The 27,960-nt window shown below is 40.6% G+C and overlaps 2 protein-coding genes across 2 annotated transcripts in view; one reads left to right on the top strand and one right to left on the bottom strand.

The window, feature by feature from the left end:
• The window catches only part of LOC130221896 (NACHT, LRR and PYD domains-containing protein 12-like), a 28,705-nt gene extending 19,802 nt beyond the window's left edge, over positions 1-8,903 (top strand). The window contains exons 11-13 of the mRNA XM_056454436.1: positions 1,851-2,024; positions 6,714-6,760; positions 6,838-8,903. Of these exons, the coding sequence (XP_056310411.1) occupies positions 1,851-2,024; positions 6,714-6,760; positions 6,838-7,358 (742 nt within the window). The 3' untranslated portion in view covers positions 7,359-8,903. The remainder of the gene's footprint in view (positions 1-1,850; positions 2,025-6,713; positions 6,761-6,837) is intronic.
• Positions 44-27,960, bottom strand: LOC130221960 (gastrula zinc finger protein XlCGF8.2DB-like). Its single transcript, XM_056454553.1, has 4 exons — positions 27,921-27,960; positions 27,055-27,204; positions 21,315-22,341; positions 44-196 (listed from the first exon to the last, which is right to left on the bottom strand). The coding sequence occupies exons 2-4, from the start codon at positions 27,137-27,139 to the stop codon at positions 193-195; spliced, it is 1,116 nt and encodes a 371-aa protein (XP_056310528.1). The 5' UTR covers positions 27,140-27,204; positions 27,921-27,960; the 3' UTR covers positions 44-192.

Here is a 27,960-nt window from a genome sequence, read left to right as displayed (position 1 = left end):
TTTCCCTCTCCAGCCACTTCTCACCACACCCCGTACAACAATCCCCTGATTACTAATGAGACACACCTGCACCAGCAATCACCAGTCCCAAATAAAGACTCACCTTTTCAAGCCATACAGCGGCTGGAATCGAAGTCAGATGGTTCACCTCACCTTCTCCCTTGCTTGCCTTTCTTCCGTGGTCGTTTCTCCTTACCTGTGGATGCACATACCATGATTAAGGGAAGTGACTTTATATTCTGATGGTTGAAAGAAGATCCTTGTTTACATTGTGAACTACTCTCAAGACTGCTCTATGATTATCACTTACCTGCCTCTCCTGTTGAACTATCATCGTTGTTTTGAATAGATTGACGAAAGGAGATATCCAACTTTGTCTTCATTGTGTTACCGTGACAGCTACAACACTGTTCCTCTCTCTCAGCCATCATCGTAGTGTTGTGCGGCGTGACACATTTACTGCTTTTTTTTTGTCCTCAGACAAAGAATGAAATATAACTTTGTTTGAAAGGGCCTTCACTCATTACTCACTCACTCAAGTTCCTTTGACTTATTTCCTTATTTATTAGGGGTCACCACAGCAAAATGAACCGCCAATTACTCTGGTACATGTTTTATATGGCAGATTCCCTTCCAGGTGCAACCCAGCACTGACAGTACAACCCTCAATGCTAGGACAACCCCGTACACTCGGAGGAACATAATGAATAATTAAGAATTTGTGCATGTTTATGGTAACTGTCATTAGCCGCATTTCCACTATCGGGCCAGTGCGAGCCAGGGCTTTAATCGGGCCAGGCCAGGCCAGTAGCCCGGGAGGTTGAGAAATGAGGCCGAAATCATGTCGCGTTTCCACTGTCGGGCTAGTTGCTCGCAGCGCGTCACGCAAACACCGCCCCCAGAACGTCCCCTGAATCAAACGTCACACAACCCGTCACACAACCCGCCCACTTCAGCGGGAACAAAAAACTCAAATTATAACCACAAACACAACCTGGCATCACTACGAGAGCTGGAAGATGGAGAACACCGAAGCGATTGCTTTTTTACTGTTTGTGGTCTGTTGGTGTAAGGCCAGACAGCGATCCCTGGATAAGGGCATTCGAGTTCGGCGGCATTTACTTTTTTCTTCTTCTTAGTGAGTTGATCAAGCGCGATAGCAAAACAAATGTAAGGGAAGAAAGCATCTTGTCTCCTCTTTACCTGACAGGAAAACTCCACCTTTGTACGTAACCCCGCCCCGAAGCCCCAGTTGGCCCTCCTTGGCCCAAGGTATTCGGCGGGCCGAAAAAGGCCGGACGCTGGCCCCAAGGAAGCCCGGCTTTGGCCCGATTACGCCCCGGAAGTGATAGTGGAAACGCGACTGGCCTTGGCTCGCCCTGGCTCGCTCGCTTTAGGCGCGATAGTGGAAACGCGGCTATTGGCTCAGTTATGTCATTTCAAATGCAAATCTTTGCTTTATGACAACTTGACATAAAAACAGCATAACATGTCTGTGTTTTTGTAATGAAACTTGACATTACCATGACAACATAACTTCATAAATATGTCAAGTTACACAACACAGACATCTCAAACAACGTCGTCTTTGCATTTATAATGGCATAACTGAGCTAATTACACTTAACGACAATTGTCTTAAGCATTCATAACATCTCATCCATATTCATATCATACATATCACAACATGATTATAAAATTGTCATGACAGTCTTATGAACACCCTTTCAAGTGTTACTACTGTTCCTTTTGTGACTGAAACTAGAGAAAATACTACACAGGTCACTGTGTGTTAGGACTTCTGTCTGTCAAACTAATGTGACGTGGACTGTTTGTGTGTGCGTTTGTAGATTGTCTGGCTGTATGGTGACAGAGGAAGGCTGTGGTTTTCTGTCTTCAGCTCTGAGTTCAAACCCCTCACACCTGAGAGAGCTGGATCTGAGCTACAATCATCCAGGAGATTCAGGAGTCAAGCTACTCTCCCAAAAACTGGAGGATCCAAACTACACACTGGACAAACTCAAGTAAGATGAGCATGCACATGTTTTGGTTTTGGTGATTTCTGCTTAGAGACAGACAGCGAATAATCTGATGTAGATTTCTAGATTCTGGAGACAGTTTTAGAGTTTAACCCTTATGTACTGTTGAGCCATTTTCATCCACTCTGAGGTGATTTAGAGTCTTAATTTGGCCATAACTTTGTCTGTTTCAGCTAGCGCAATGATTTTTGGTGACAAATCATATTTTGACACACATTTTGGGAAAAAAAAACTCTGAGAAATACCATTTTGTTATGTTTGGGGTGAAAACAGCTGCTAAAGAGTTTTTAGAAAATTACAGGTTTTTAACTCTTTAATTCATAAGTCAAGTTTCACAAACTAATTTCGAGAGGAGCGCGTGATATGATTGACTGCATCTGGCCACCCATCTACATTCATTAGTTAGCCAATCAGATTAATCCAAACTCACTATAAGAAGCCTAGCTAGAACTACTCTCTTATCTTCGTTTTCCGAAGAAACCCCCATCCACCCCTTCTCCTCCTTTCCCACGGGGAGCTCTCGAGATCCACCTAATCTCATACTCCCCTCACATGCTCTATGGACAAGGCGGGAGCCCTGGGCTCAACTATCTTCGAGCTCAGGGATTCATTCCCGGGACGGCATGCCAAACCTGCAAACAGTTGTCAAACAATATCCAAGTGTGAACTCTTGAAATGATGTCACTGATTTGTCGATAAAGACACACAAAATGGCGTATTTTCAGTATAAAAAGTAATTGTATTCTTTTCTCCATAATTTACTGTTGCTGGCTGTTTTTGCCCCATTCATTTCCATTATAATCACATTTTTGTGATTCCAAACCATGAAATATATAATCATGCATTCTTGATTTGTTGCGAGTTAAAATTTGTCATTTTTACTGTTGATTATCAGTTGGCACCATTATCGCTTTAGATAGGCCTGTGCGTGAGATTCAGTGCATGAGAGTGACCTTTACACACTTACCTTGAGAAAATCAAAATATGCACCTCAGCTCTCAGAACTACATGGACTAAACAAAAACTGTGTATTTATGCACTGGCTGCCATTTCATGTTGAGAAGTACAGACTAAACTAAAGTAAACTAAGGGTGATTTCACACCTGCCTTATTTGATTTGATGAAATCGCACTAGAGTTCGTTTTCCTTCTTGGTTTGGTTCGTTTGGGCAGCTGTGAATGTAGCAATCACACTTGAGTGCGCACCAAGAGCGGACCAAAAAAATCAAATCGAGACCTACTTGAAGAGGTTGTCTCGATACGCTTTCAAACGAACCCTGGAGCGGTTCGTTTGTGGTGAGAACATGATCCAAACTAAAACAGAACAGTCCGTAGCTCCAATGGTGGAGGAGATGATGTTGGGTGACAACCTCTGGCCGGCGAAACAGGTAGGCAGGCCCTCGGTAAGACCATCTTCGGATGACCATGCTCTGCAAGCGGCGTTCAAGTTGGAGTTGTAGAACCCGCAGTCATCTGGCCAGCTGGATTTTATAGGAACAGGAATCTGTCCATATGGTCCTCGAGGCTGCTTTCCCTCTGCTTCATCATGAGGATGAGGAATTCGGAAGTGTAAATGGAATCCATGGGGAAAAAACAGGAGGGGGAGGAAAATAAAACACCGAGGGCAAAAAAACTATGAAAATAAAACGTCGCAAACTTTTTCTGTTTTGGTCCAGTATTATGTTATGTCTGGGTTCACTACAGGAAGGCACAGGATCTCAGGATTATCAAAACATATAGATTTATTAACAAACACATACATGGGAGAACACGGGAATGACATGGGGTGAAAAACAGACATCAACTGAGAATACTGGAGGAAGACTGAATGAAACTAAGGGGTATAAATACACAGGAACATGATGACAACAATTACACACAGGGGATGATACAGGTGAAGGTGATGAACCTTAACAAATGGCGGGAACTGGAACAAAGGAGCACATGGGAAAGGTCACATGACGAAAACAAACATACATGGAAGACAGGATGTGACAACGGCAGAACAATGCTACAATGTATCGTTTGTTGCCCTTAGTCTGGACCAAATGAACCGAACCACAGTAGTGAAAGCACCCTAAGTGGATTTGCCTGGAGTCCACACGTTGCCTGTGGAATGATTGTGGTGCAGTTTTCAGAGCCACCATGTCCCTCATAGGATTTTATGAAATCGGCAGAGCTCTGTATTTTGACAAGCTCCAGAGACAAGCTCATCATAGAGCGGACACGCTTGCCCCATCAGATACCTGTGGGAAATGTGGACGCATCACCCTCCTATTCAACCCTGGCATAAATGTCACAGTGGATGAACAGCTTGTGCCATTCAACAGCCAAACGTGGACTTAAAATTTGGGTGACTGCTGATGTCACCACATTCTATGCCTGGAGGTGTCACATTTACCCGTTTACACCAGCAACTCAGGAATAAAGTCTTTAGTAAACGATTCACTGATTCAGATTATCTGGTCAAAGTAAGTCTTTATTAAGTGATTCACTGATTCAGATTATCTGGTCAAATTGAGTCTTTAGTAAATGATTCACTGATTCAGATTATCAACTCAGAGTGAGGCTGCATTCGAAACCACATACTCAATGAGTAGGTACTCAATTTCAATAAGTACTTACTTAACGAGGACTAAAAGGGTAGGCATTCAACAGCCAAATCTCGTTAAGTATGAATAATAGGAACATACCTCATCTGCCAAGTTTACGTTATTATGTGACTGACCTTACAAGCGCAACAACTTTAAAGATATTGCAGGTTTAATGAATCTTAATTTAAATTAATATTCATATTAAATTAGTTAGCATGAATTGGTTGTTGTCTTTATTGTTTGTAAAACTTTTTTTATCCACTAGTAACCTGCTTAAATCTCGTTTGTTTTCCTGACGGAGCTCATGATTCTCCAAAGACGACACTAGACTATTCTCACACTCATACATGTGCAGGAGCGAGTGTTTCAGCAACCTATAATTTTTCAGTGTTTACATTTTCCGGAACAAGTCTCCCCTGTTGGATTGTCAGTATCCTACTCTTCACACATAGTTCCCTTGTTTATTTCCTTCATTCTAGTTCTATATTTACTGTTCAGTTTGTGTTGTACAGTAATTTATAATGCGTGAGGTGAAGATGACTGTTTCCTGCACTGATTTTGGAGAATGAAGTTGATTTAAGTGAAGTTTCATAAACTAATTTCGAGAGGAGCACGTGATATGATTGAGCACGTCTGGCCACTCATCTGTAATCAGTAATAATCCAATCAGAGTGATCCTAGTTTACTATAAACAGATCATTTTCTTCCTACTGTTCTATCTTCATTCGGAAGAATCCCCCCTTCCACCCCATCTCCTCCTTTTCCTCCCTTTTCTAAAGGGGGAGCTCTCGAGACCTACCTGATCTCGGATCACCTGATATGCTTATCGACCGGGCGGGAGCCCTGGGCTCAAATATCTTCGAGCTCAGGGTTCTCTCCCGGGACAGCATGCCAAATCTGCTTTATACGCCAAGCATATCTAAGTGGGAACTCTTAAATATGAGATTGCAGTACAAACCACACTGAAGGACTGAAATGTTGAGGAGCGTTTACGTTGTTTCTGTAGTTCTTTTGAACGACCCACAATTCCAACACAGGCTCATTCTGAAAACGTAGTCCTGCTTCTGGAGACGCTTCTGGAGACAGGGAATTATGTAGCCGGAGGTACGTGTGGCTACATTTCGTTTTTTTAAGCGAACGCTACGGGGCAGTATGACGGTGTTCCTTTCCGCGCTTACCGGCTGACCGCTAACCTCCATGTGGAGGGCTTTCCCGCCGCGACCAGTTTGTCCCATTAGCTCGTCGTGTACGTCAGCGGACTTGAGACGCAGAGAGGAGCCACGACGATGATGACGACCGAGTTCGGGGAACAGCGGTTCCAGAAATCAGGTACACCCTGAACATGAGAATGTGGTAAAATCTGAAAAAGGGGTAAAAATCAGACGAAGGCTTTTCTTTTCTGGATGGCTTTTGTAAACCGTCGGTTGGGTTTAGGGAAGTGGGTGGGCGGGTCAATCGGTAAAATGGGTTGGGTTTAGAAAAGGAGGAGGGTGGCTCAGTCGATTGGTTGGTCGCCCAGTCAATCATTCAGTCAATCGACAGCGGCCTCTGGTGGGTTTACACAAGAACAGCTTGGCCGCGAAAGGCACTCGTGAGAGACATTTGAGATACAAAAAAGCGCACACAGCAGCCTCTCGTGGAATCGTGAAAATAAAAAACTGCAAAAACACGTACCTCCCGGGACGTATTTCGCGGTCTCCAGAAACGTCCACGGGACTATGTTTTCAGAATGAGACTGGGTTGCACAATTCAGAGAGAAATATATTTGATAACAGTGTTTGACATTGCTGAGCTTCCTCCTCAATAAAGGAGCAATAACGACTCCTGTTTTCTTGACCGAATAAATTAATTCTCTCATGATCTCCACACTTCCGTTATTCTGAACACAACCCTTTCAGAGCCAACAGCTTTATTGCGTTTCTATCACACTACTGCATTCACAAGTACAGCATTCGCAGAGCACAGATAGAAACTAGTGCTAATAACAGTGACTCACGAGCTTACACATTCTGTGCATGTGTGTCCGTGTTATAAGCTGATGTTTGTTTACTAACTGAATGTGAATTTGTGTGTGTTCCCAGTCTGGATCATGGAGAAGATAAGAGGATTACAGCAGGACCACGCAAATGTACGTCTACACACACACACACACACACGCATCTTTGAGTGTTGTTGTGTTATAAACGTGCCTCTACTTGTGTTCAGATGCCCGTTTCCTCACACTGGATTCAAACACAGCAAACGCTAAACTCATTCTGTCTGAGGAGAACAGAGAGGTGGAGTGTGTGTGGGAGGAACAGTCGCATCCTGATCACCCAGACAGATTTGATCATCTTCAGGTGTTGTGCAGAGAGAGTGTGTGTGGACGCTGTTACTGGGAGACTGACTGGAGTGGAGATCATGTGTGTATATCAGTGTCATACAAGAGAATCAGGAGGAAGGGAGACAGTGTTGAGTGTTTGTTTGGATATAATGATCAGTCCTGGAGTTTGAGCTGCTTTTCCTCCAGTTGCTCATTCAGACACAATAACACAGAGGCTAATCTCCCAGTACAGTCGATCAGCAGTAGAATAGGAGTGTTTGTGGATCACAATGCAGGAACTCTGATCTTCTACAACATCTATAAAGACACAATGAGCCCCATCCACTCAGTCCAGACCACATTCACTGAGCCACTCTATCCTGGGTTTTGGGTTTATCCTGGATCATCAGTGAAACTGTGCTGAAGACTGAGAGGCTGAGGAGAGATTTACCCATGTAAGAATGGCAAAATCTCTACATAATATCAGACCCTGAGAACTTATGGAATTTCATGAGAGGCAATAAAACATAAACTTTTTGATCTGAGAGGAAGTTCAGGAAACCAGCTGTTCAACTGTTCTATTCAAATCAACCTGAGACGGTTGACAATAGGCTGGAAACGCAGAGCTACACCTCACCAGGGGGGAATGCAAGAAAGTTCACCCTTCTCCTTTCACCTCAATCCCCCCTTCTTGACCTTTAAGTAACCTTCTGATCAGAGCACGTCACATAAAATGTCCATGGTTTTAATATGGTGTATCTTGTAGCCTTATATTCATGTTTGGTCTCATTTAAAATGTCTCTGTGTGATTGGTAATGTGGTCCAAATGTCACTGTAATATTTCGCTGGTGTATGTTGATTTGGTTTTTGGATAAAGTCTCTCCAAGATGCTCCCCCCTCTAGAGATGATTACCACCTCAAACTCACCAGGCAAGGGTCTCGGTGACGCTTCTATTATCTTGAATTTATGGCTGTTTGTTCTGAGTTGAGTATTTAAAGCAGGGGTCACCAAACTTGTTCCTGGATGGCCGGTGTCCTGAAGATTTTAGCTCCAACCCTAATCAAACGCACCTGAACAAGCTAATCAAGGTCTTACTAGTTATACTTGAAACACCAAGGCAGGTGTGTTGAGGCAAGTTGGAGCTAAGACAGGGACACCGGCCCTCCTGGACCGAGATTGGTGACCCCTGATTTAAAGGAAATGTTGACAAATATCACTGGGATCTTGTAGCCAAGACACCCCGTTGCAGCATCTCTGAGACTTATGCTGCAACGTACTTCTCTGGTCAGGTATGCATCTCTAACTCTTTGATTTATCTTTGAGTAATGGATGTTGTATTTTTACAGTGCCATCTCTGAATTGGCTTTCTGGTCGTTTCATTGTGTAGTTGGCATAATACAATTTTACCCGACAAATAAAATGTTAAGTTTTGATTCATTCCGAATTCTCTTGAAATCTTTTGTATCCAGTAGATTAAGTGGAGTCTTGCGCTACCTTGATGATTCGACATAATTAGATTCGATTCTAGGACACATTTGACTGTAGGAAGCAGAATGGCACGACAGCATGGAGATCTATAATCATCTAATCGCTGAAATTAGCAAGTTGTATGGAAGTGGCTAAATCTACTACTTTTTAAGGATATGAGTGAGCAGTTGGCAACCAGGCTATTTAAGTATTAGCTAACCCTACATCCTCTGACTAACTTCACAGTGTCGACATACTGTCAGTGAGAAGACACGCAACACTTGAAGACACGCTCGCATCACTTGACTGCGTGAGACCAATCGAGGATCAAAACAGGACCGCTCTGGACAGAAATTTAAAACATGGAGCAATCGCTCACTTTTTTTAATGTCTAATCAGCTTGTTTAATCCCGCCCCTTTTCGCAGCGCCGCACGACAGAATTTCGCCCACACAAAGCCCAATGTGACCGCAGCTTTAGACCTTGATTAGCTTATTCAGGTGCGTTTGATTAGGGTTGGAGCTAAAATCTTCAGGACACCTGCCCTCCAGGAACAAGTTTGGTGACCCCTGGGCTAATAGACTTCTACAGCCATAATCCTCTGCAGGATCAGTCAGAAGCAGTGAGATGACCGGGAGTCTCTTCTGTGTGTTCAGCTCAATTTTAGTCTCTGAGAGAATAAGTGTGTCAAATTGTAAATTTTCACTGCTGTGTTTGCACTTGCATGTGTTAAAAGAAAAACTTCTTTTTTGCTCCTTTTCTCTCATGTACACAATGTTTGCATGTTACGGTAAATTACACAATATGCTAATAACATGTTTTAAAGGCCAAAAAACTTGTAATCGCATATTTTATAAACAGAAAATTAATGTTTATTGCTCTATATAAACATGGTAATTACAGTTTAATGAAATATAAGCAGATAACCTGGGGCCTCATGTATCAACACTGCGTACGTACAAAAACTTTGCGTACGCCAGGTTTTATGCTCACGTTTCGTTTTACTAACGATGAAATGAACGTGGGAATGTGCGCTGGTCCACGCCAACTTCATGCCTGGCGTACGTGCATTTCTTGTGTGTGTTTGTTTTATTTCCATTGGCGACTCCTAGAGGCAGTTGTGTTAAATTGCACACTACAACGTATTTTTGAGCCGTGTAATGGCAGCTGTATGGGACGAGACCATCCGCATGTCTAGCAGGTATATAAGGTTTCCATACCATGCAGTTGACCAGTCAAACATTAAAGCGCAACTTGCAGCGATCGCCGGTTTTCCCAATGTAATCAGAGCGATCTACTGCACACACATTGCTATAAAGGCGCCATCTGAAGATGAATTTGCATATGTGAATCAGAAACATTTCCATTCAATAAATATGCAAGTAAAATATGATGCAGACTCTTGATTCCTACTTGTCTTCCTCGTGATGAAGAGTAGGCAAAATCTGATATGTAGTGGGGTAAAAAAAGAACGAGTTCGTCAGACGCTGGACTCGAACGCGTCAAAACACGTTACTATGCGCTTTACGAGCTACGCCACTCACGATGCTAAAGACACTGCAAAATTTTACACCTATACATCAGACTATTTCTTTTTTTAATCCACTCAGTGCGATGTTCAAACCCAACTGTGTTAACCGCGTCAGCTAAACTCTCACACTCTATTTTTTTCTTTTGTTATTAATTCCGGAGGACAGACTTGCAAATAACACCGTCTACCTCCAAAAGCAGCACCTCCGAATCACATTCTGTTCAAAGTTTCTCTTTTTGCTTGCTTTTGCCATTGCTTTTTTCGTTGGGTTCTGCCAAAGTAGAGTCATTAGCATATTCATATGGAGGAGGAGGCAGGGAGGGGTAGAGTTCGTGCATGTTGCGCTCAGTTTCACGTTCATTCGGATGTACAAAGAGAATATGCGTGTGATTCGGCGTACGCAGTGTTTCATACATCTGAATTTTTGTGCGTACGCGATGTTTTAGTATCTTTTCAACGCAAGTCTTCGTACATGAGGCCCCTGAGCTTTAGGTGTCAGAAACTCGGGGTAATTATAGCAGATTATCTCTACATATTAACTCCTGCAGAACAGGTCATGATTTAGGCTTAGATTATTACTTTATATCTGGGGTTATATACCTATGATCATCTTTATACTAACAATGTTTAATGAACAGAAGAAAAGAAAGACATTTAAAACTCCATATCAGGAAAGAGACTCAAACACACAGTCAAAAGTGTCTCAGAAAAGAGCTGATGAACCCTCATTGGTCTGCTTGAAGAGTTCTGCTCTGCTAAATCTGCCACGTCTGGATTAGTGATGGGAAGTTTGGATCATTTTACTGACTCGGATCTTTGAGTCTTGTTCATCGAGATGAACGAATCTTTTTTCGAGTCATTTCGTTCATTTGGTTCAATTTGCCAAAATATTATTAAAATGTTACGAATTGCTTCCAAACGCATCTACAACTAGCCCAAAAGGTTGATCAGATGACAAACAAGTCATAAATAGAATACTATAAGTAGGAGAAAATAAAAAGTCAATGTTTACCTGCTCTTTTTTCTCTGAAGGTATTTTCGTCTGTTTGCTCAGCTCACCTCTTCATGTCTTCAAATGTCAGTGGTTCGTTCACGTTACACTGACAGTCACATATAATCTTAACCAATGTACACAGTCTGAGCCGAAAGGAGCCATGATGATTAGTTCACCTTTCGAGTCTTCTGGTTCTTGAGTCGTTCGTTCATCACGTGATAGAATGACTCAAACCCGAGGACTCGAGAGATAAACGGATCAATTCTCTTTCCGACTCTAAACGCATATGATTGGCACGTGAGGAACAAATGACTCAAACCCGATAGAGGACTCGAGAGATGAATGGATCAATTCTCTTTCCGGCTCTAAACGCAAATGATTGGCTTCTGCCTTTCCGCGATGAACAACTCAAAAGACTTTAAATGAACAATACCACCTGCACAAATGTGCGCAGTCTGCACACGCTCGGATGAACGAATCACTCCCTGAGAGGACTCGTAGTTCCCGAGTCATATTGAAGACTCGTTCAAAATGAACAAATCGTTCAAGAACGACCTATCACTAGTCTGGATGCTCCTGATCGTTTCTGTAGTTCTCTTTATCGATGAAGATCATCAAGGATAAACCCATGTTGCTCCAGTGGCTGATCGTGCGCTGCTGCACAATGATTATAACCTGCTCTTGTGGGATGCATTGGTGGACAACTGATAACATGGGCCACATTTCAATCAAATCTATATTGTCTGAGCAGCACTGAAGGATTGTCGGTGCCAGTGACAGTCAGGCTGATTTCTGTTCAAAGCTGGATGGACAGATTTGAGGAAGATGGCCACCTCATAACACTTCCTGAAGGAAAAGTCTGTCTGTGAATGTAAAGTGACTGTAGGCTATCGTGACTCTCCTGCGCTGCGTCCCCTAGTAGACTGATCTCCATCTGGCCTTGTAGTGCTGTCTGTGTCTGCAAAAGCTCAATATTTGTCTTTCTCAGATACTTTCAGATGTTTTCAGACTGTTTTACTTTAGATGTCTCCTAACTCATACTTAAAGATTAAGCCTTTGTGGTGGTTTTCTTTGCCTTGTTGTATAACGTGGTTCATGTATCACTTCTGGTAACTCATCAGGATGAACTTGTGGGTTTGATGTCCCAGCTTTCTGAACTGGCAGATCATCGAAAAGATCATCCGAAATCCATTCATTTTGTCTTTCTGAAGACCTTGATGGTAACAGGTGGTCCACATGTACTGTAACTTGCAGATGTCCCACTTCAACACAGTAAGTCACAGTAAGTCTGCACTTCAATATCATTCCTAGGTGGTTGCCTACGCGCTTAACTCTGAGTTGGTCTACTCAAAGTTGATTTATCTAACTCAGATCGGCTGTTCTGAAACTGAAAACCCTGAGTTTTTAATCTCACGGTAAGACAACTCAGACTTCAAGTTTAAACTCAGAGTTGGTTGAACCTCTTTACTGAAACAGGCCCAATGTTAGATTTTGCTGTATTTGGCTTAACCATTCTTGGGTGGCTTGCCAATGTGTAGATGACTTTAATACATCAAATAAGTAAGCTGACCAAAGTTCTTACGGGGAGAAGATTTTATTGAATAGTGCAGTTCCTCAGCAGTGATGTTAACTCGTTGGTAACTTAACCCAAAGTACTGTCTGTGAGACACTACTTTATAACAAAGGATGTAACCCCCCGGAAATTACCCAACTCCTGTGGTTGGGTCACAACTTTTGAGTTCCTGTAGGTCATTTGGTTCACACCTTTTCAGATGCCGATACTCAACATACAGAGTTACTCTGCATTCTTGCAGCCCGGTAGCTGGTACTGGGCTGTGACCCCTAATCTACTCTACAAAACAGTCAAAATCTTCACCCCTCTTCAGTTATTGAGTTTTCAGGTGTTCAAATGGTTAATTTCCATTAACTTGATATGTTTTCAAGAGTTCACACTTGTTTGGCATGCTGTCACGGGAGAGACCTAAGCTCATAAAAAAGTTTGAGCTCAGGTAGATCTCGATGAACTGCCCTGTATGGTTCTGTTCTAATGACAGATATAGGGATGGCTAAAGAGTGATATATGGCTTACTAAGAGCTCGACTATGGTGCCAATTTATAATATTCAGTTTACCTAGGTCGCGTGTTTTTGGACTGTGGGGGGAACGAAGGGGAAACTCGCGTGAGCACGGTAAGAATGAGCAAACTCCACACAGAAATATCAACTGGTTCAGTAGGGACTTTAACCAGAGACATTCTTGCTGTGAGGCAACAGTGCTAACCACTGGGCTGCCATGGTGTCCAATTTAAAAAGGAGGTGGTGTAGGGGTGGGAGGGGGATTCTTCAAGATGAAGCTAACTGAGTAAGAAACTCTGGATATTTATAGTGAGTTAGGAATCATCTGAATGGTGAATCATGTGATAGCTAATGCGGTACCAGCCGTTGACAATCATAAGCATATGATCCTCTGGAAAGTAGTTTATAAATAAACTTCACTGAATGAACAGCCAAACTGTACCCGTGTTTTTGTGGACAAGGCCTTAATTTTGAGGAGTCTGCTCTCCAATGTGAAGCTTCATATGAGCGCTGAGGCTTCTTTTACGTTTAAAGCCCTTTCCACACTCACTGCATCTAAAACGCTCTCCTGAGTGAATCTTCATGTGTTTCTTAATGGAGTCTTTGCGTGTGAGACTCTTTCCACACTCATCACATGTGAACACTATGGTTCCAGTCTGACCATCTATGTGGTTTGTGAGGTTAGCTTTGGTTGTGAAGCTCTTTCCACACTGAGCACATACAAACGGCTTCGCTCCTGTGTGACCTATCATGTGGTGATTGAGTGTGCTCCTATATGGGAAACTTTTACCACACTTTGCGCATGAGTAAGGTTTCTCTCCAGTGTGAATCCTTGTGTGGATAACAAGGTTTTGTTTATGAGCAAAATTTTTCCCACACTGTGTGCAAGTAAAATTTCTCTCTCCATCGTGAGTTCTCATGTGGCCTTCAAGGGTGCTACTTTGCTTATAACTCTTTCCACACTGAGGGCAAGAGTAAGGCTTCTCCCCAGTGTGAATTCTCATGTGCACTGCCAAGTTTCCTGTTGTACAGAAGCCTTTCCCACACTGTTGGCATGTGTACGGTCTCTCCCCAGTGTGAAGTCTCATGTGCACTGTTAAGTTTACAGCATTATAGAAGCCTTTTCCACACTGTTGGCACGTGTACGGCCTCTCTCCGGTGTGAATTCTCATGTGCACGGTTAAATTTCCTGTATTATAGAAACTCTTTCCACACTGTTTGTAGGTGCAGGTTTTCTTCCTAGTATGAACTTTCATGTGATCATCAAGCTTTGGTTTTTGACTGAAACTCTTTCCACACTGTTTACAGCTGAAATTACACCTAGATTTGGATTTCCGAGGTCTTCCGCGTGATGAAGTCTTCTTAGTCAGTGTGGGTTTTTCATCAGTCGTCATGTCTTGGGGTTTCTCAAACTGCTGTTTCTCTTCCATTTCATTCCATTGAAGAGTCTCTTCTTTCAGCACCATCAGGTCTTAAAAAAAAAAAGTTCACTTTAGTATGAAGGCACAAAACGACAAGCATAAAATGGATGTTTTCACCCAAATATTAAATTGACCTCACCATTTACTCTCCGTCATGTGGTTTCAAACATTTCCTTTAAATGGTGAGGGTATTTTCATTTCTGCATCAACTATCCCTTTAAAGGGTTCCTATTATGATCCTTTTTTTACAAGATGTAATAGGTTTCGACTCAAAATGAGATCACATACCTGGCAGAATGTTTAATTTTGGGGGTCAGAGGACAACCAAGCTTTCTTGCCTTTGTACATGTCCTGGGGCTTAGCTGAAGACCTACGTGGTGATATTTTATATACCCGACAAGATGCAGAAATGCCATCTAAAAAGGTGACCTGCTGTTTGTCCAATTAGGGACAGTGACGACGTAAATATATTAATAATAATGTTAACCCGGGGTTTGCGAATGTATAATGTCTGTTAATGAACACCCAGGATGATTTTTTTTAACCCCAGGTATAGCATGAGCAGTGTGGAACGTGATCACAGAGAACCCTGGATTCTGTTTATCCAAGGTAAAAATGACCCAGGGTTAACAATTTGAAGTGTGAAAAGCCCCAAGAATACTCAGCATCAGCTCTCAGGATAACCAGAGCACAATGACAAACAGCGACATTCAAAAATTGTCCATCATGTCATAGTAGTGACCTTTTTTAAAAAAGGAGGTTAAGTGTAAACTCAGAGTATGTTAACCCTGAAATGAGAGAAACTCTGGGTTTTCCTTTTCAAAATGGCAGGTTTGTCAAACTGGACAAAGCATGGTAAGTCAAGCCTGTTTCTGAAAGAGAGTTAACTTTAACTCAGAGTCTGTTACTGTGGTCAGTTACTCTGTGAACCTAACCTGGTCAGGAGCAGGTTTTTTTTCCTCAAAACTCTGAGTTTCTGTCGGTCTCCTCCCCTTTTTTAAAGACAAAGCGGTATTTCTCGCTTAGCCTTACATTTCCAGCCACCTTTTTCAATGCTCATTTTGGAGATGCGAATAAAAAACGATTAATGGAAACGTCATGATGCACATAACTTTTGAAAATACGCATAAAAAAAACACGCATAACTGAGTAGGATAAACTTTTAATCGATAGAAAAGATGCGCCTTAACTACGATGGAAACACTTTTACTGAACAAGTTCCAGTATGTGCATTAGAGGTGGGCGATATGACCTAAAATTAATATCACGGTATTTTTCATCTTTTGAACGGTGACGGTATAATATCATGGTATTACTTTCAATAGCAAAATAATATACATCTCAAGGAAGAACAGACAAAGGAAAGTCTCACTTCTATCGCTCTTTAAAAGTTTCGGTTTGGGCCATTGTAAATGCTCAGTCTCGTTATGAGCTGATCTTCATTTCTCTGTGTCGGTGGAATAAAGCAGGCGAGTCAGCCGCACCAATTTATGAGCAGACAGAGCAGGATTCTCGCGATGACCACCAGCGCAATTCCGCTCTTTGTTATGAGCCGTAGTTTCAGTGTAAACTTAGTAAAGGTGAGTTTCTTTGGCGATGACGTGTACAGTGTTAGATTTTATATTTAGCGGACATTTGCGCTGAACACGCGGTGAATGCAACGCATCGAGATTCGGGCACCTTCTCCGAAAACACTCGATTGATCTCAGCTGGCGGATCAACATTTACCTCATGTCATGATCGCTGTCATCTGCGCCATTATTATTATTATTATAACTTTAGGTGAGGTTTGCAAACCTGTGCACTTTTCACTCTTCAGCCGTTTGCATTTCCTGCAGTAACAAAAGCTCCCTGTTATCTGACAGCGGGAAGCGTTGAGTGACTGACAGCTAATATGAACCAATACAGCAGCAGGGTAGAGTGATTCAGCAAGTTTTTAGAGAAAATCAAATCAGATTGCACTACAACCATTATATACAGACACACAAATGCTCCCAAATATATTATGAGGGCGCGTAGATTACATTTTGGGCGCTCATGCGACGAAAATGGTTGCAATTCCGAGCCCTGTAGTATAAGGACAGGTATTCAGACCGCAACTGAACGTTTGAAGAAAATTGAATGCCTTATTATTTAGAATTAGCTATTATTGATGTAAATGCAGCCGTTCAAGGCGCATAATTGATTTATTACGGTATTGACGGTATTAGAAAATCCATGTCGTGGCGCAATTTCACACCGGTGATGACTATGACACTGGTGTACCACCCACCCCTAATGTGCATTGAAAAAAGGTTTGTTATAAGAGATCATATGATGATGAAAATGTGTGTGAATGAACAAACCAGCAGGCTGAGCACATTGTAACACATCTGAAATGTTGTTTTGGTCATTCTAAAACGCCTTAAGCATTTCAGTATTAGTGTTATTATATTATTATTATTATTGTGTTCTCCGAGTCAAACGGCTTCAAACAGCACCATGCGTTAATTGTGTGTCAGCATCGTCTTCTGAAGCGCGAGTACATTTATTAAATAAAGAAAAGATTCACGCAGCTTCTGCTACCGTAGTAAATTCTGCTTTTACTGTTGATATTTGGCGCCAGTTAATCAGGAAGTGATGATTTTGTTCTGTTTAATTCATTGGATGTAAACGCTGCTTTATTCGCAAGTCTTTTATGTGATATTCCAGTTTTGCACATACATTTTATTCACATTTTTGGATGGAAACATAGCTATTGCCTACATTTCAGTCACACAACGAACAAAGTCACGTATGAGAATGGCTTGTCCTTTTCTAATGAATAATTAGCTTAAATTCACAGACCTTCGACCTGTACTGTAACTAGACTAATGGGATTATTATTTGTTCTAAAAGCTATTGTTTAGTTCTGCTTACATTCTAAATGTCATATCAACCTCTACCACTCGATCAGTGATTAAGGCAGACACACAAGTGCACTTTTAACACTATTAAAACTGATCAACGTGTGTAAAAGTGGGAACCATAAATTAAACACTACCACTGAACATTAAGCTAAGGTTATCTGCATTCTTGTTTTGTCAGATTTGTTGGAGAAACTATGCAGTAGCCTAATTTATGTAATTTAATGCGATTACATCTGAAATAGCTTCAAAATTACGGCCAATTCCCGACTTTTTCAAGTGAAAATTTAATAAACGTCGCACATTTCATTACTTTTTTCATTTTACTTAAATATTTAAATACTTTAAATCGCGCATTAACTTGAGCAGCTGTGTTTTCACGCTAACTGTCTTTGTTTCACTGATGCAGTGGTGTTGCTTTTTTAAATATATGCTCATATTTGCTATAACTTTGCACGAGCACATCAAGTTCAGCTGGAGACAGGAATGCTGATCTCTTTGTTAAGATGTTGCCATGGTGACTCGTAATATCTGCGCTCCATTGATTATGCCTTTTTATAGTTGCGGTGTGCGCGCTTAACACTGAGCTTAAAATGAGATTAAAGGCTTAAATAGGTTAATTAAGTTATCTAGGCAGGTTATGGTAATTAGGCAAGTTATTGTATAATGATGGTTTGTTTTGTAGACTATCGAAAAAAATAATTCACCTAAAGAGGCTAATAATTTTGTCCCCAAAATGGATTTGGAAAACTGCTTTTATTCTAGCCAAAATAAAACAAGTAAGACTTTCCCCTGAAGATAAAATATTATCAGACATACTGTGAAAATTTCCTGAATCTGTTAAACATCATTTAGGAAATATTTTTTAATATTTAAAGGGGGGCTAATAATTTTGACTTCAACTGTACCGTAGAAACAATATAGCAGAACATTTTGGCAGTTTTAAAACCTCGACTTTTCCAAACCGCGGTATACTTTGAAAGCGGTTATCGTCCCATGCCTAAGCAACATAACACTGCTTTTAGGATCTTAAAATTATTTCTTTAAAAAAAAAAAGTCTCAAAAAAAGATTCCAATGGCGCCGCCTGCTGGTACGTGAAGAATATGGTCAATATTCTGAGAATTGCTGACGAACTTTACACTCAAATGTGTGCATATCATCAGCATGCTGTAATCCATTTCTTAAGCAGCAGAAGTCTTTTAGACTAGTTTGTTGGCCAGTTGTAGTCAGTGCAATGTTAAACGTTTTTGTTCCACTATAATTTGTTCGTTCTGTCTCACGTCGTCCCACAGCAACATCATATAGTTTAGAATACTGTACAATGTTTTATAATAATTAATTACTTTAGTGTCCATTATATTCAGCATGTTTAAAATTGGGGGCGTCCACGCTTTCTGACATACTTTAAACCAGGGTCTCTGCAGGTTTCACCAAGTTAAATTTAGGATTTTTAAAGACATTTTTAAGACCTTTATGAATTAAATTTTAGACTCAAAGCGCTAAAGGCTAATGTACTTTTCAAATGGCCCAGATGGAAAAGACTTTAATTTACCTTATCAAAAAAATTATAATTTAATAAATTGAATAATACAATAATTTAAAAAATTACAATCTTATATATATTTCTTAGCAAAAGATTTTAAATATTGTGTTGAAACAAGCAAGCTCTACTTGTTTCCATACACTTTTTCCAAACAAACTTTCTTTAAAATAATTAAAAACAAATGAACGAATGTTTTAAAAGATTTAAAAACTATAAGAAACTAAATCTATGCACAACAATCTGTCCAGGTCGATGTTCTCAGGAGTAAATACATGGAGCACGTTTAAACAAATGTTATTGTAAGGAAAATAATGAAACTATTATGATAAATAGAGTTAAAATTACCTTTTTGAATGAAAAGTTTAAGGTTTTATTGAGATGGATTGTTGGTGATTGTATGGGTTTTGGCCAGATTGGGTAGCAAAACATAAACAAAGTAAAATGAAGACTTGTTTTAAAAAAGATTTAAGACCTACAACACAATATTTCAGTAAATTTAAGACCCTGCAGAACCACAATAGCCCTGGTAATTAGTTATTATAATAATGATGTCATTCTAACTCAGATACTATCTGTGAGAACTAGTAACAACTACTAGAAACAAGTTTAAACCTATAAAGAAGTTTGCAAATATATGCAAATAGAAAGTACTAAGCCAACACTATCACTGTAATGGCAGATATCTTCTATGAGAATACTGTAGGTCAAATATCATCAGCTCAGTTAAACTTTTTTTAACATATATATATATATATATATATATATATATATATATATATATATATATATATATATATATATATGTGTTAAAAAAATAATCAAAACCAGAATGAAGAATATGGTGGTATAACCTATACACACACCACTTGCACGTTAGTAGTACAATATGTATTTTGTATAAAAAGTAATCAAATGAAGATAGCTGTAGTGCTTCAATGTGCTGTTGAGTACTGGAATTAGCATGTAAGCTAATGTCAACCCAGGCTCATTCTGAGAACGTAGTCCCGGGGACGTTTCTGGAGGCCGCGAAATGCGTCCCGGGAGGTACGTATTTTTGCAGTTTTTGTTTTCGCGAGTCCGCGAGAGGCCACTGTCTGCACTTTTTTTCCGCGCCGTTCTTGCGTAAACCCGCCGGAGGCCGCTGTCGAACGACCTTCCGCCTGTCTGCCTGGATGACAGAATGATTGACCGCGCGACCAGCCAACCGGCTGACCCACCCTCCTCCGTTCCTTAAACCCAACTAACGACGATTCACAAAAGCCGTCCAGAAAAAGAAAAGCCCTCGTCTAATTTTTACCACGTTTTCGGATTTTGACCACATTCTCACCCTGTGATGAACTTGTTCGCTTCATTTTTTGGATTTTGTTTTTGTTTTCTTACCTGATTTCTGGAACCGCTCTTCCCCGAACTCGAACCCGGTCGTCGTCGTGGTGGTGGTCAGCCCCTCTCTGCGCCTCGAGTCCGCCAGAGTACACGAAGAGCTAACCGGACAAACTGGTTGCAGCGGGAAAGCCCTCCACACGGAGGCGAGTGGCCGGCCGGCAAGCGCCGAAGGGAACGGCATCACACCGCCCCGCAGCGTTCACTTAAAAAATATGAAATGCAACCGTACGTATCCCCGGCTACGTATTTCGCGGTCTCCAGAAACGTCCCCGGGACTACGTTCTCAGAATGAGCCTGGGTTGGCTAATGTTCTTATTGACAATAAGCGACACAGGGTTACCCACGCTACTTTATTTGTGTTGCTGCAGGAGTTCTCATAATGCATCTATAAAAGGTAACCAGAAAGTTTCATTGTTATGATAAAAAGAAGTTTTTGTGTCAAATTCTACAAAATAAATGTATAGCATTTTAATACCAAACTCTTCATTTGTTACCCACATCACATCAAGACTTAATATAGTCAAAAAAAATCTCATAATCCGACACAGTCAATGTCATAACTGGCAATGACTTTGTGTAGTCTGAACAGGGCTGTGGGGAGTCAGTCATTGCTTTATCCCGAGTTCTAGCCCAGAGTTTCATTTGCCAACAGGTTTTGTGAAATTACAGACAAAAAGCCCAAAATTGGAGGCAAATCGATGCTCGTTCACACGATCAAACAATGTGAATGATCAAAAACGGTAGGTGACTTATTGCTGAGACACGCAAATATTTGTTATGCTAATTATCTGGAAACGTCCTCGACTAACAATCCTTAATTGTTCCCTGCATCTCCCCGAATATTTCCTCCTCCCTAATCTTTTTTCTTTTCAGAGCTGACCATTTGAACAATTGGCAAGTGTGCACAAATATATGGAGGAGTTATTTTGCGTTCTTGTAGCCCAGTAGCAACTCTCACAACCTGGTACTGGGCTGTGAGCCCTGATCTACACTACAAAACAGTTACTAAAAATCTTCCCCCTTTTCGGTTATTGAGTTTAAATCTTCAGGTGTTCGAAGGGTTTCATTCTCACTAACTTACCTTGAATACACCCACGTTTGGGGGACAAGGCCTCCATTTTGAGGACTCTGCTCTCCATTGTGAAGCTTCAAATGAGTGCTGAGGCTTCGTTTATGTTTGAAGTCCTTTCCACACTCTCTGCATCGAAAACGTTGCTCTCTTGAGTGATTTCTCACGTGTTGCTTAATGGAGTCTTTACGTGTGAGACTCTTTCCACACTGATCACATGTGAACACGATGGTTCCGGTGTGACCATTCGTGTGGTTCATGAGGCTAGCTTTGGTTGTGAAGCTCTTTCCACACTGAGAACATACAAACGGCTTCTCTCCGGCGTGACTTATCATGTGGTATTTGAGCGTGCTTTTACATATGAAACCTCTACTGCACTCTGTGCATATGTAAGGTTTCTCTCCAGTGTGAGTCCTCACGTGGATAACAAGGTTTTGTTTTTGAGGAAAACCTTTCCCACACTGTGTGCAAGTGAATGTTCTCCCTCCATTGTGAGTTCTCATGTGGACTTCAAGGTTGCAATTCTGCTTAAAACCCTTTCCGCACTGACTGCAGGTGTAAGGCTCCTCCCCAGTGTGAGTTCTCATGTGCACTGCTAAGTTTCCCGTATGATAGAAGCCTTTCCCACACTGCTGGCATGTGTACGGCCTCTCTCCGGTGTGAATTCTCATGTGGGCTTTGAAGCCATGAATTTTAGCAAAACTCTTTCCGCACCGTTCACAGGTGTAAGGTTTCTCCCCTGTGTGAACTCTCATGTGAATTTTAAGATTTGGCTTTTGGCAGAAACTCTTCCCGCACTGTTCACAGGTGTAAGGTTTCTCCCCGGTGTGAATTCTCATGTGGACTTGAAGGTTTTGTTTCCGATTGAAACCGTTTCCGCATTGACGACAAGTGAAGTTACACTCAGATTTGGATTTCCGAGGTCTCCCGCGTGATGAAGTCTTTTTAGCTAGTGTGGGTTTTTCATCAGTCGTTGTGTCTTGGTGTTTCTCTTTCCTTTCATCTAGTTCATCAGCCTCTTCTTTCAGCACCATCAGCTCTTAAAAAAAGCCAGAGGTTAACTTTAGTATGAAGGCACAATGCGACAAGCATGAAATGGATGTTTCACCCAAAAATGTAAACAACCTTACAATATATTTATTATTTACGCTTTAACGCCATATCAGCAGCATCGGCTATATTCATGGCTAAAGCATATACTAATAAATATACAATAAATAAGTAGCAACAACACTGAAGAGTCATATACAATCTTTTAGGTTGATTAAAGTATTATAAAATTCCTCAAGAAGGCACCTTAAGCATTTCACTTAAAATATTTCCCGAATAAAAACGTTTTCTAACCGTACGTTCACACCGAAAGCGGCGAGAGCGCCAAAGTAGCCGGAAGTCAATTCATTTCGAATAAGAGCAGGCGGCGAGGACTAGCGAGGTGCATCTTCGCCGGTGTGGGCGTCGAGGAGAGTCGAAATCAAGTTAACTTTATGGTAATGAGCTATGACACGGTTTGGTGGCAAGCGGTAAAGTCTCGATCGCATTTGCGGCCGGCCGGAAGTGCGATATGCACATTAATTAGGCAGCATTTTTTTACGACACTGTATAACAATAACTAATATTTTTACAGTACTGTGACGGTTGGGTTTAGGGTTGGGGTGGGCGTTAAAAAAATACAATTTATTATGTAATTTAATAGATAATATAAACAATACTCGGTAATACAACTGTTTTTACGTTACTGTGACGGTTGGGTTTAGGGTTGGGCGTTAAAAAATACAATTTATTATGTAATTTAATAGATAACAAACAATACTCGGTAATACAACTGTTTTTACGTTACTGTGACGGTTGGGTTTAGGGTTGGGGTAGACGTTAATAAATTACAATAAATGGTAAATTTGCTAAATAATTATCATTAACTTCCGGCTCTAATGTAGCCGATCTAGCAACAACCGCGGCAAGCAATCAGCATGAAGAAGTCCACTGCTTGAGAGGATTCCAGAGAATAGAGACCTGTGAACTTTGCTTCTGACCACAGTTGTTCCCAAGGGTTTGATTATTGCGGTCGCCGGATTTCCAATTATTTACAATGTTTTCTTACAGGAACATGCGTTAAATAAGTTACTGTTGTGCATTATTGTTATATATATTTCTCTTTAAAAAAGCGGGCAGTACTGCTGCTTCAGGATATTTCAGACATATGGACACACATTGGATAATATAGCGGAGCAAAGCCACACCACATGCAGCTTGATCTTCCATTGTTGAATGAATTTGATAAGTGCACTACATTTTCATGTTTTATGCAGGAATCTGATATATATGCTACAACGGCCCCATTGAATGCGAGATCAATGTAGCGAATTTTGACGCTCTCGCCGCCGGAGCTGAAGGCAGACAGCGGTGTCGCCAGGGCGCCCAGAGCGACCTTTGACGCTCTCGCTGCCTTCAGTGTGAACGCACAGTAAAATACACATTCTATTAAAATGTGAAACATTCTTACACAAGTCACAGATTGTTTTTCCCCTTTCAATAAATATGCGTGTGTAAGTCTTGAGTGTTAGTTTCTGCATCTCGTATGTACTACCTGGTCATGTCTATTTTCAAAACTAATTTCTTTCATTTACCAATTAACTACCTTCATACAATTTGTTACTTCTACATTCATCCCATTTGCCATTTCTCATTAATATACATTACCATATATTCTGTAAGGCTTGAAGCTTACGCTGCTATTCGGAACCAATAATCGTAAACAGAAAGCAGTTGAAGGATGGCGTCTTTAAATTAATTCTTCACTGACTCCATTGTAATTATTCTGTTTCCATTAAAGTTATCATCATTGATAAACAGAAAGAATCTCAACGCCTTATAGCAGGCACAGTTGTTTATTAAGTTACACGTTTCATTCTACTGTCGGTATATTTAAACACACTCACATACTGTATAGAGAAACTTAGCTGTAACATATATACGCGCAGGGAGACGCGGAGTAAAAGCCATTCTCCCAGATCAACAGTTAGCAACACTTACCTTCTTACACCCTGAGTAAAGCATTGTCAAACATGAGTGAAACACCAACCCCCAAAACGAGAGAAGCACATGAACGTACTCTCCTCAGGCCATGACTCAACAATAGTAAATAGATTGTATATTGAAATAAATCAATGTCTGATTTCATCACTGCAACGCTGAAGTCATAATCTGTCAAATGACACCAAACATGACAAAGTTTTATGAAGGAAGATCACGAGCAGATGGTTACTGCAAGCAAATGCAGAGATGTGTATTGGAGCTGTGAGGAACTCTGGTATTCTTGCTTTAGTGCATGTCCTCAGGCTTAGCCAATCACATGGCAGCAACTCAATGCATTGAAGCATGTAGACATGGTCAAGACGATCAGCTGCAGTTCAAACCGAGCATCAGAATGGGGAAGAAAGGAGATTTAAGTGACTTTGAATGTGACATGGTTGTTGGTGCCAGACGGGCTGGTCTGAGTATTTCAGAAACTGCTGATCTACTGGGATTTTCACGCACAACCATCTTTAGAGTTTACAGAGAATGGTCTGAAAATAAGAAAATATCCAGTGAGCGGCAGTTCTGTGGGCGCAAATGCTTTGTTGATGACATAGGTCAGAGGAAAATGGCCAGACTGGTTCAAGCTAGATAGAAAGGCAACAGTAAGTCAAATAACCACTCGGTACAACCGAGGTTTGCAGAAGAGCATCTCTGAACACACAACACATCCAACCTTGAGGCGGATGAGCTACAGCAGCAGAAGACCACACCGGGTGCCACTCCTGGAACTGAGGCTACAATTCACACAGGCTCACCAAAATCGAACCATAGAAGATTGTAAAAACATTGCTCCGTCTGATGGGTCTCGATTTCTGCTGCCACATTCGGATGGTAAGGTCAAAATTTGGCATCATCAACATGAAAGCATGGATCCATCCTGCCTTGCATCTATGGTTCAGGCTGGTGGTTGTGGTGTAATGGTGTGTGGGATATTTTCTTGCCACACTGTGTGCCCATTAGTACCAATTAAGCAAATCATCACAGACTGGTTTCTTGAACATGACAATGAGTTCACTGTACTCAAATGGCCTCCACCGTCACCAGATCTCAATCCAATAGAGCACCTTTGGGATGTGGTGAATTTGGTAGATTCGCATCATGGATGTGCAGCCGACAAATCTGCAGCAACCGTGTGATGCTCTCATCACCAAAATCTTTAAGGAATATTTCCAGTACCTTGTTGAATCTATGCCATAAAGGATTAAGGCAGTTCTGAGTGCAAAAGGGGGTCCAACCCGGTACGAGTGAGGTGTACCTAATAAAGTGGCCAGTGAGTGTAGTTTAGAATGGTGTACGACGTTTTACGATTAATCCATTTCATTCAGGACGTTTAAAATAAGGGGCACCCACATTTTTCGACATACTGTTAACACAATCGTTCTGGTAAGAACTTGCCCAATACTGGCCGAGGTTTAAACCCATAAATTTATTGTGACATGTAAACGGCAAGTAATAAGTCAACATCATCGACATTTAAGAAAAACAGTAGCACTAACCTTAAGAAGGTAGAGAAAAACGGGAGACTATGAGCATTGCTAGGCATATTTTAGGGGGGCTGTACTTTATATTTCTACTCGGCGCCCCTGAAACTTTTACGATTAGCTTATGAACTGTACACTCAATTATCGCCTCAGTCCCCTTTAAATTTGATAAGAAAACGACGGCAGAATTCAGCTCCTCCCCGTCTTTTGTTTTTCATTCGATCAGCAAACCACAGCCGTGGACAGCGAGAGAACGAGGTGTGTGTTTATCGATAAATCGTTATAATATCCGCTTATTTGCAGTTCTTTGATATAGATAACCTTGTATCACCTGTATCCCAATATCACAGAGGAGCAGTGGGGTTTTCTCGGCGTTCTCCTCATCAGCACACGTTTCCTCCAGCAAAAAATGAAACTCTTAACGAACATTTGGCTATTTTTATATTTCAAAATGAACTACCAATATTAAACACTTTGCAGTTCGTGTGGCATTAACTATACCATACAGTCTTACACAGAAAGGGTTAAACACAGTGACAGAAGCACTTGGAGAATGTACTCGTTTAAACTGAGTCACTGACAGAGAAACAAACAAGTGTCGTCTAGTATTAAAAAAAACAACTTATTATTTATTATTATCATTCAGATCGTGAAATATGTGAATTAGCCTGTAAGTTTAAACATACATATGTGTGAAATTTAATTATAATATGGCAGTTTTATTTCTTTAATACATGGAAACAAAAAAAAACACACACTTGAATATAGAAAGTGGATTTTACTACAGTAAACAAGGGGGTTGAGCCTATTTGGCTCATTCAGAACTCAAATGGCTGTGCCTGTCTATGTAATACAGTGGAATACTAGTATACAACCCATATTACACAAACATTTTTAAGTGTATTACTATTAAATTACTACATATAAATGTAATATTAGGCTTATAGGAGCCCTTAGATGGAAATCCTAAAAATCGCCCCTGTGGGAGACTAATAATACATAAAAGAATGACAAAAGACACGAGAACAAGTGACGAAATAAACTCATTCCTCTTTCAATGAGTGCTCGTGTGCATTTAGGAGAACTAGGCAGCACACTCAGGGCTGCAAGATGGATCTAATTTAGTATTCTTATTATTAAAATATATCTGAATGAGGATCAGATGACTGAGTTGGTCTTTGAGAATGAAAATCAACCTGTTTGTTCCTGCAGATCTTCCTGTTTGACTGTGAATGTGTCTTCAATCTTCACATCTTCACTCTCCTCTTTAATAAACGCCATCTTTATAACAGTGTGGAGATCAGTCGCTTCAGCAGGAGTTTTTCTCTGTGTTTGGACACTTAATCCTGTTTAAAATAAACAAAACAATAAAAATGTCCTGTTTAAATTAATAAAACAATGAACAGAAACAAAATAACTTCTCTTCAACATTGATGAAATTAACAAAAAATATATATTAATAATAATAATAATCAGGTAAAAAGTCAAAGTAAGAGGAAAATTTTCACAAATGACCTGAATTGAGGTAACGTTGGTTTTATATTTGCACTTTAACCTTCTTGATATAATTTCTGAAAAGTATTATTTGCAAATGACTATTAAAGTAAAACATGTTCACAGTCAATTAAATAGTGCTAATGTTGTTTTGAAGTCATATTTACATGTGATTTCAGTCTGAATATTCAAATTACCACGGTAAACAATGTATGGAGCTGTCACTGAACGAATGTGTGAATATAAAACCAACTTTACCTCAATATAACCTGATACTAACTAGTACTCAATTTCTTATAGTGATGAATACTTTGAATGGATTGACATTATGCTAATTAATAAATTAAACCTTCATTAAAACACTTATTACACACTTTTCTGTTACTTTATTCAAACAATAGCCCTCATTACTGTGAGTAAAATAATACCACGTTTTATAAAGGGTTAAACATTTTCAACAACAGGTTTTGGCGTCGGACATTTTAATGAAACTTAAACACTAACATTACATCAACCTGAAGCTTTAATCACTCGGTTTATAGCTACGCAAAAGTTTAAAAACACAAACCTTTCTCCAGTTGAATTACAAAGTGAGAATCGCAGCTCAA

Source organism: Danio aesculapii, chromosome 4 (genome assembly GCF_903798145.1).
Source record: "Danio aesculapii chromosome 4, fDanAes4.1, whole genome shotgun sequence".
NCBI lineage: Eukaryota > Metazoa > Chordata > Actinopteri > Cypriniformes > Danionidae > Danio > Danio aesculapii.
The sequence above is the reverse complement of the archived record's forward strand: the minus strand, read 5'-3'. Positions and strand labels throughout refer to the sequence as shown.

Coding starts and splice junctions, on each gene's coding strand:
- LOC130221960 (XM_056454553.1), bottom strand. CDS start 27,139: ATGGCGTTTATTAAAGAGGAGAGTGAAGATGTGAAGATTGAAGACACA. Junction 22,342..27,054: donor AGATCTGCAGGAACAAACAG/GTTGATTTTCAT, acceptor GCTTTTTTTAAG/AGCTGATGGTGCTGAAAGAA.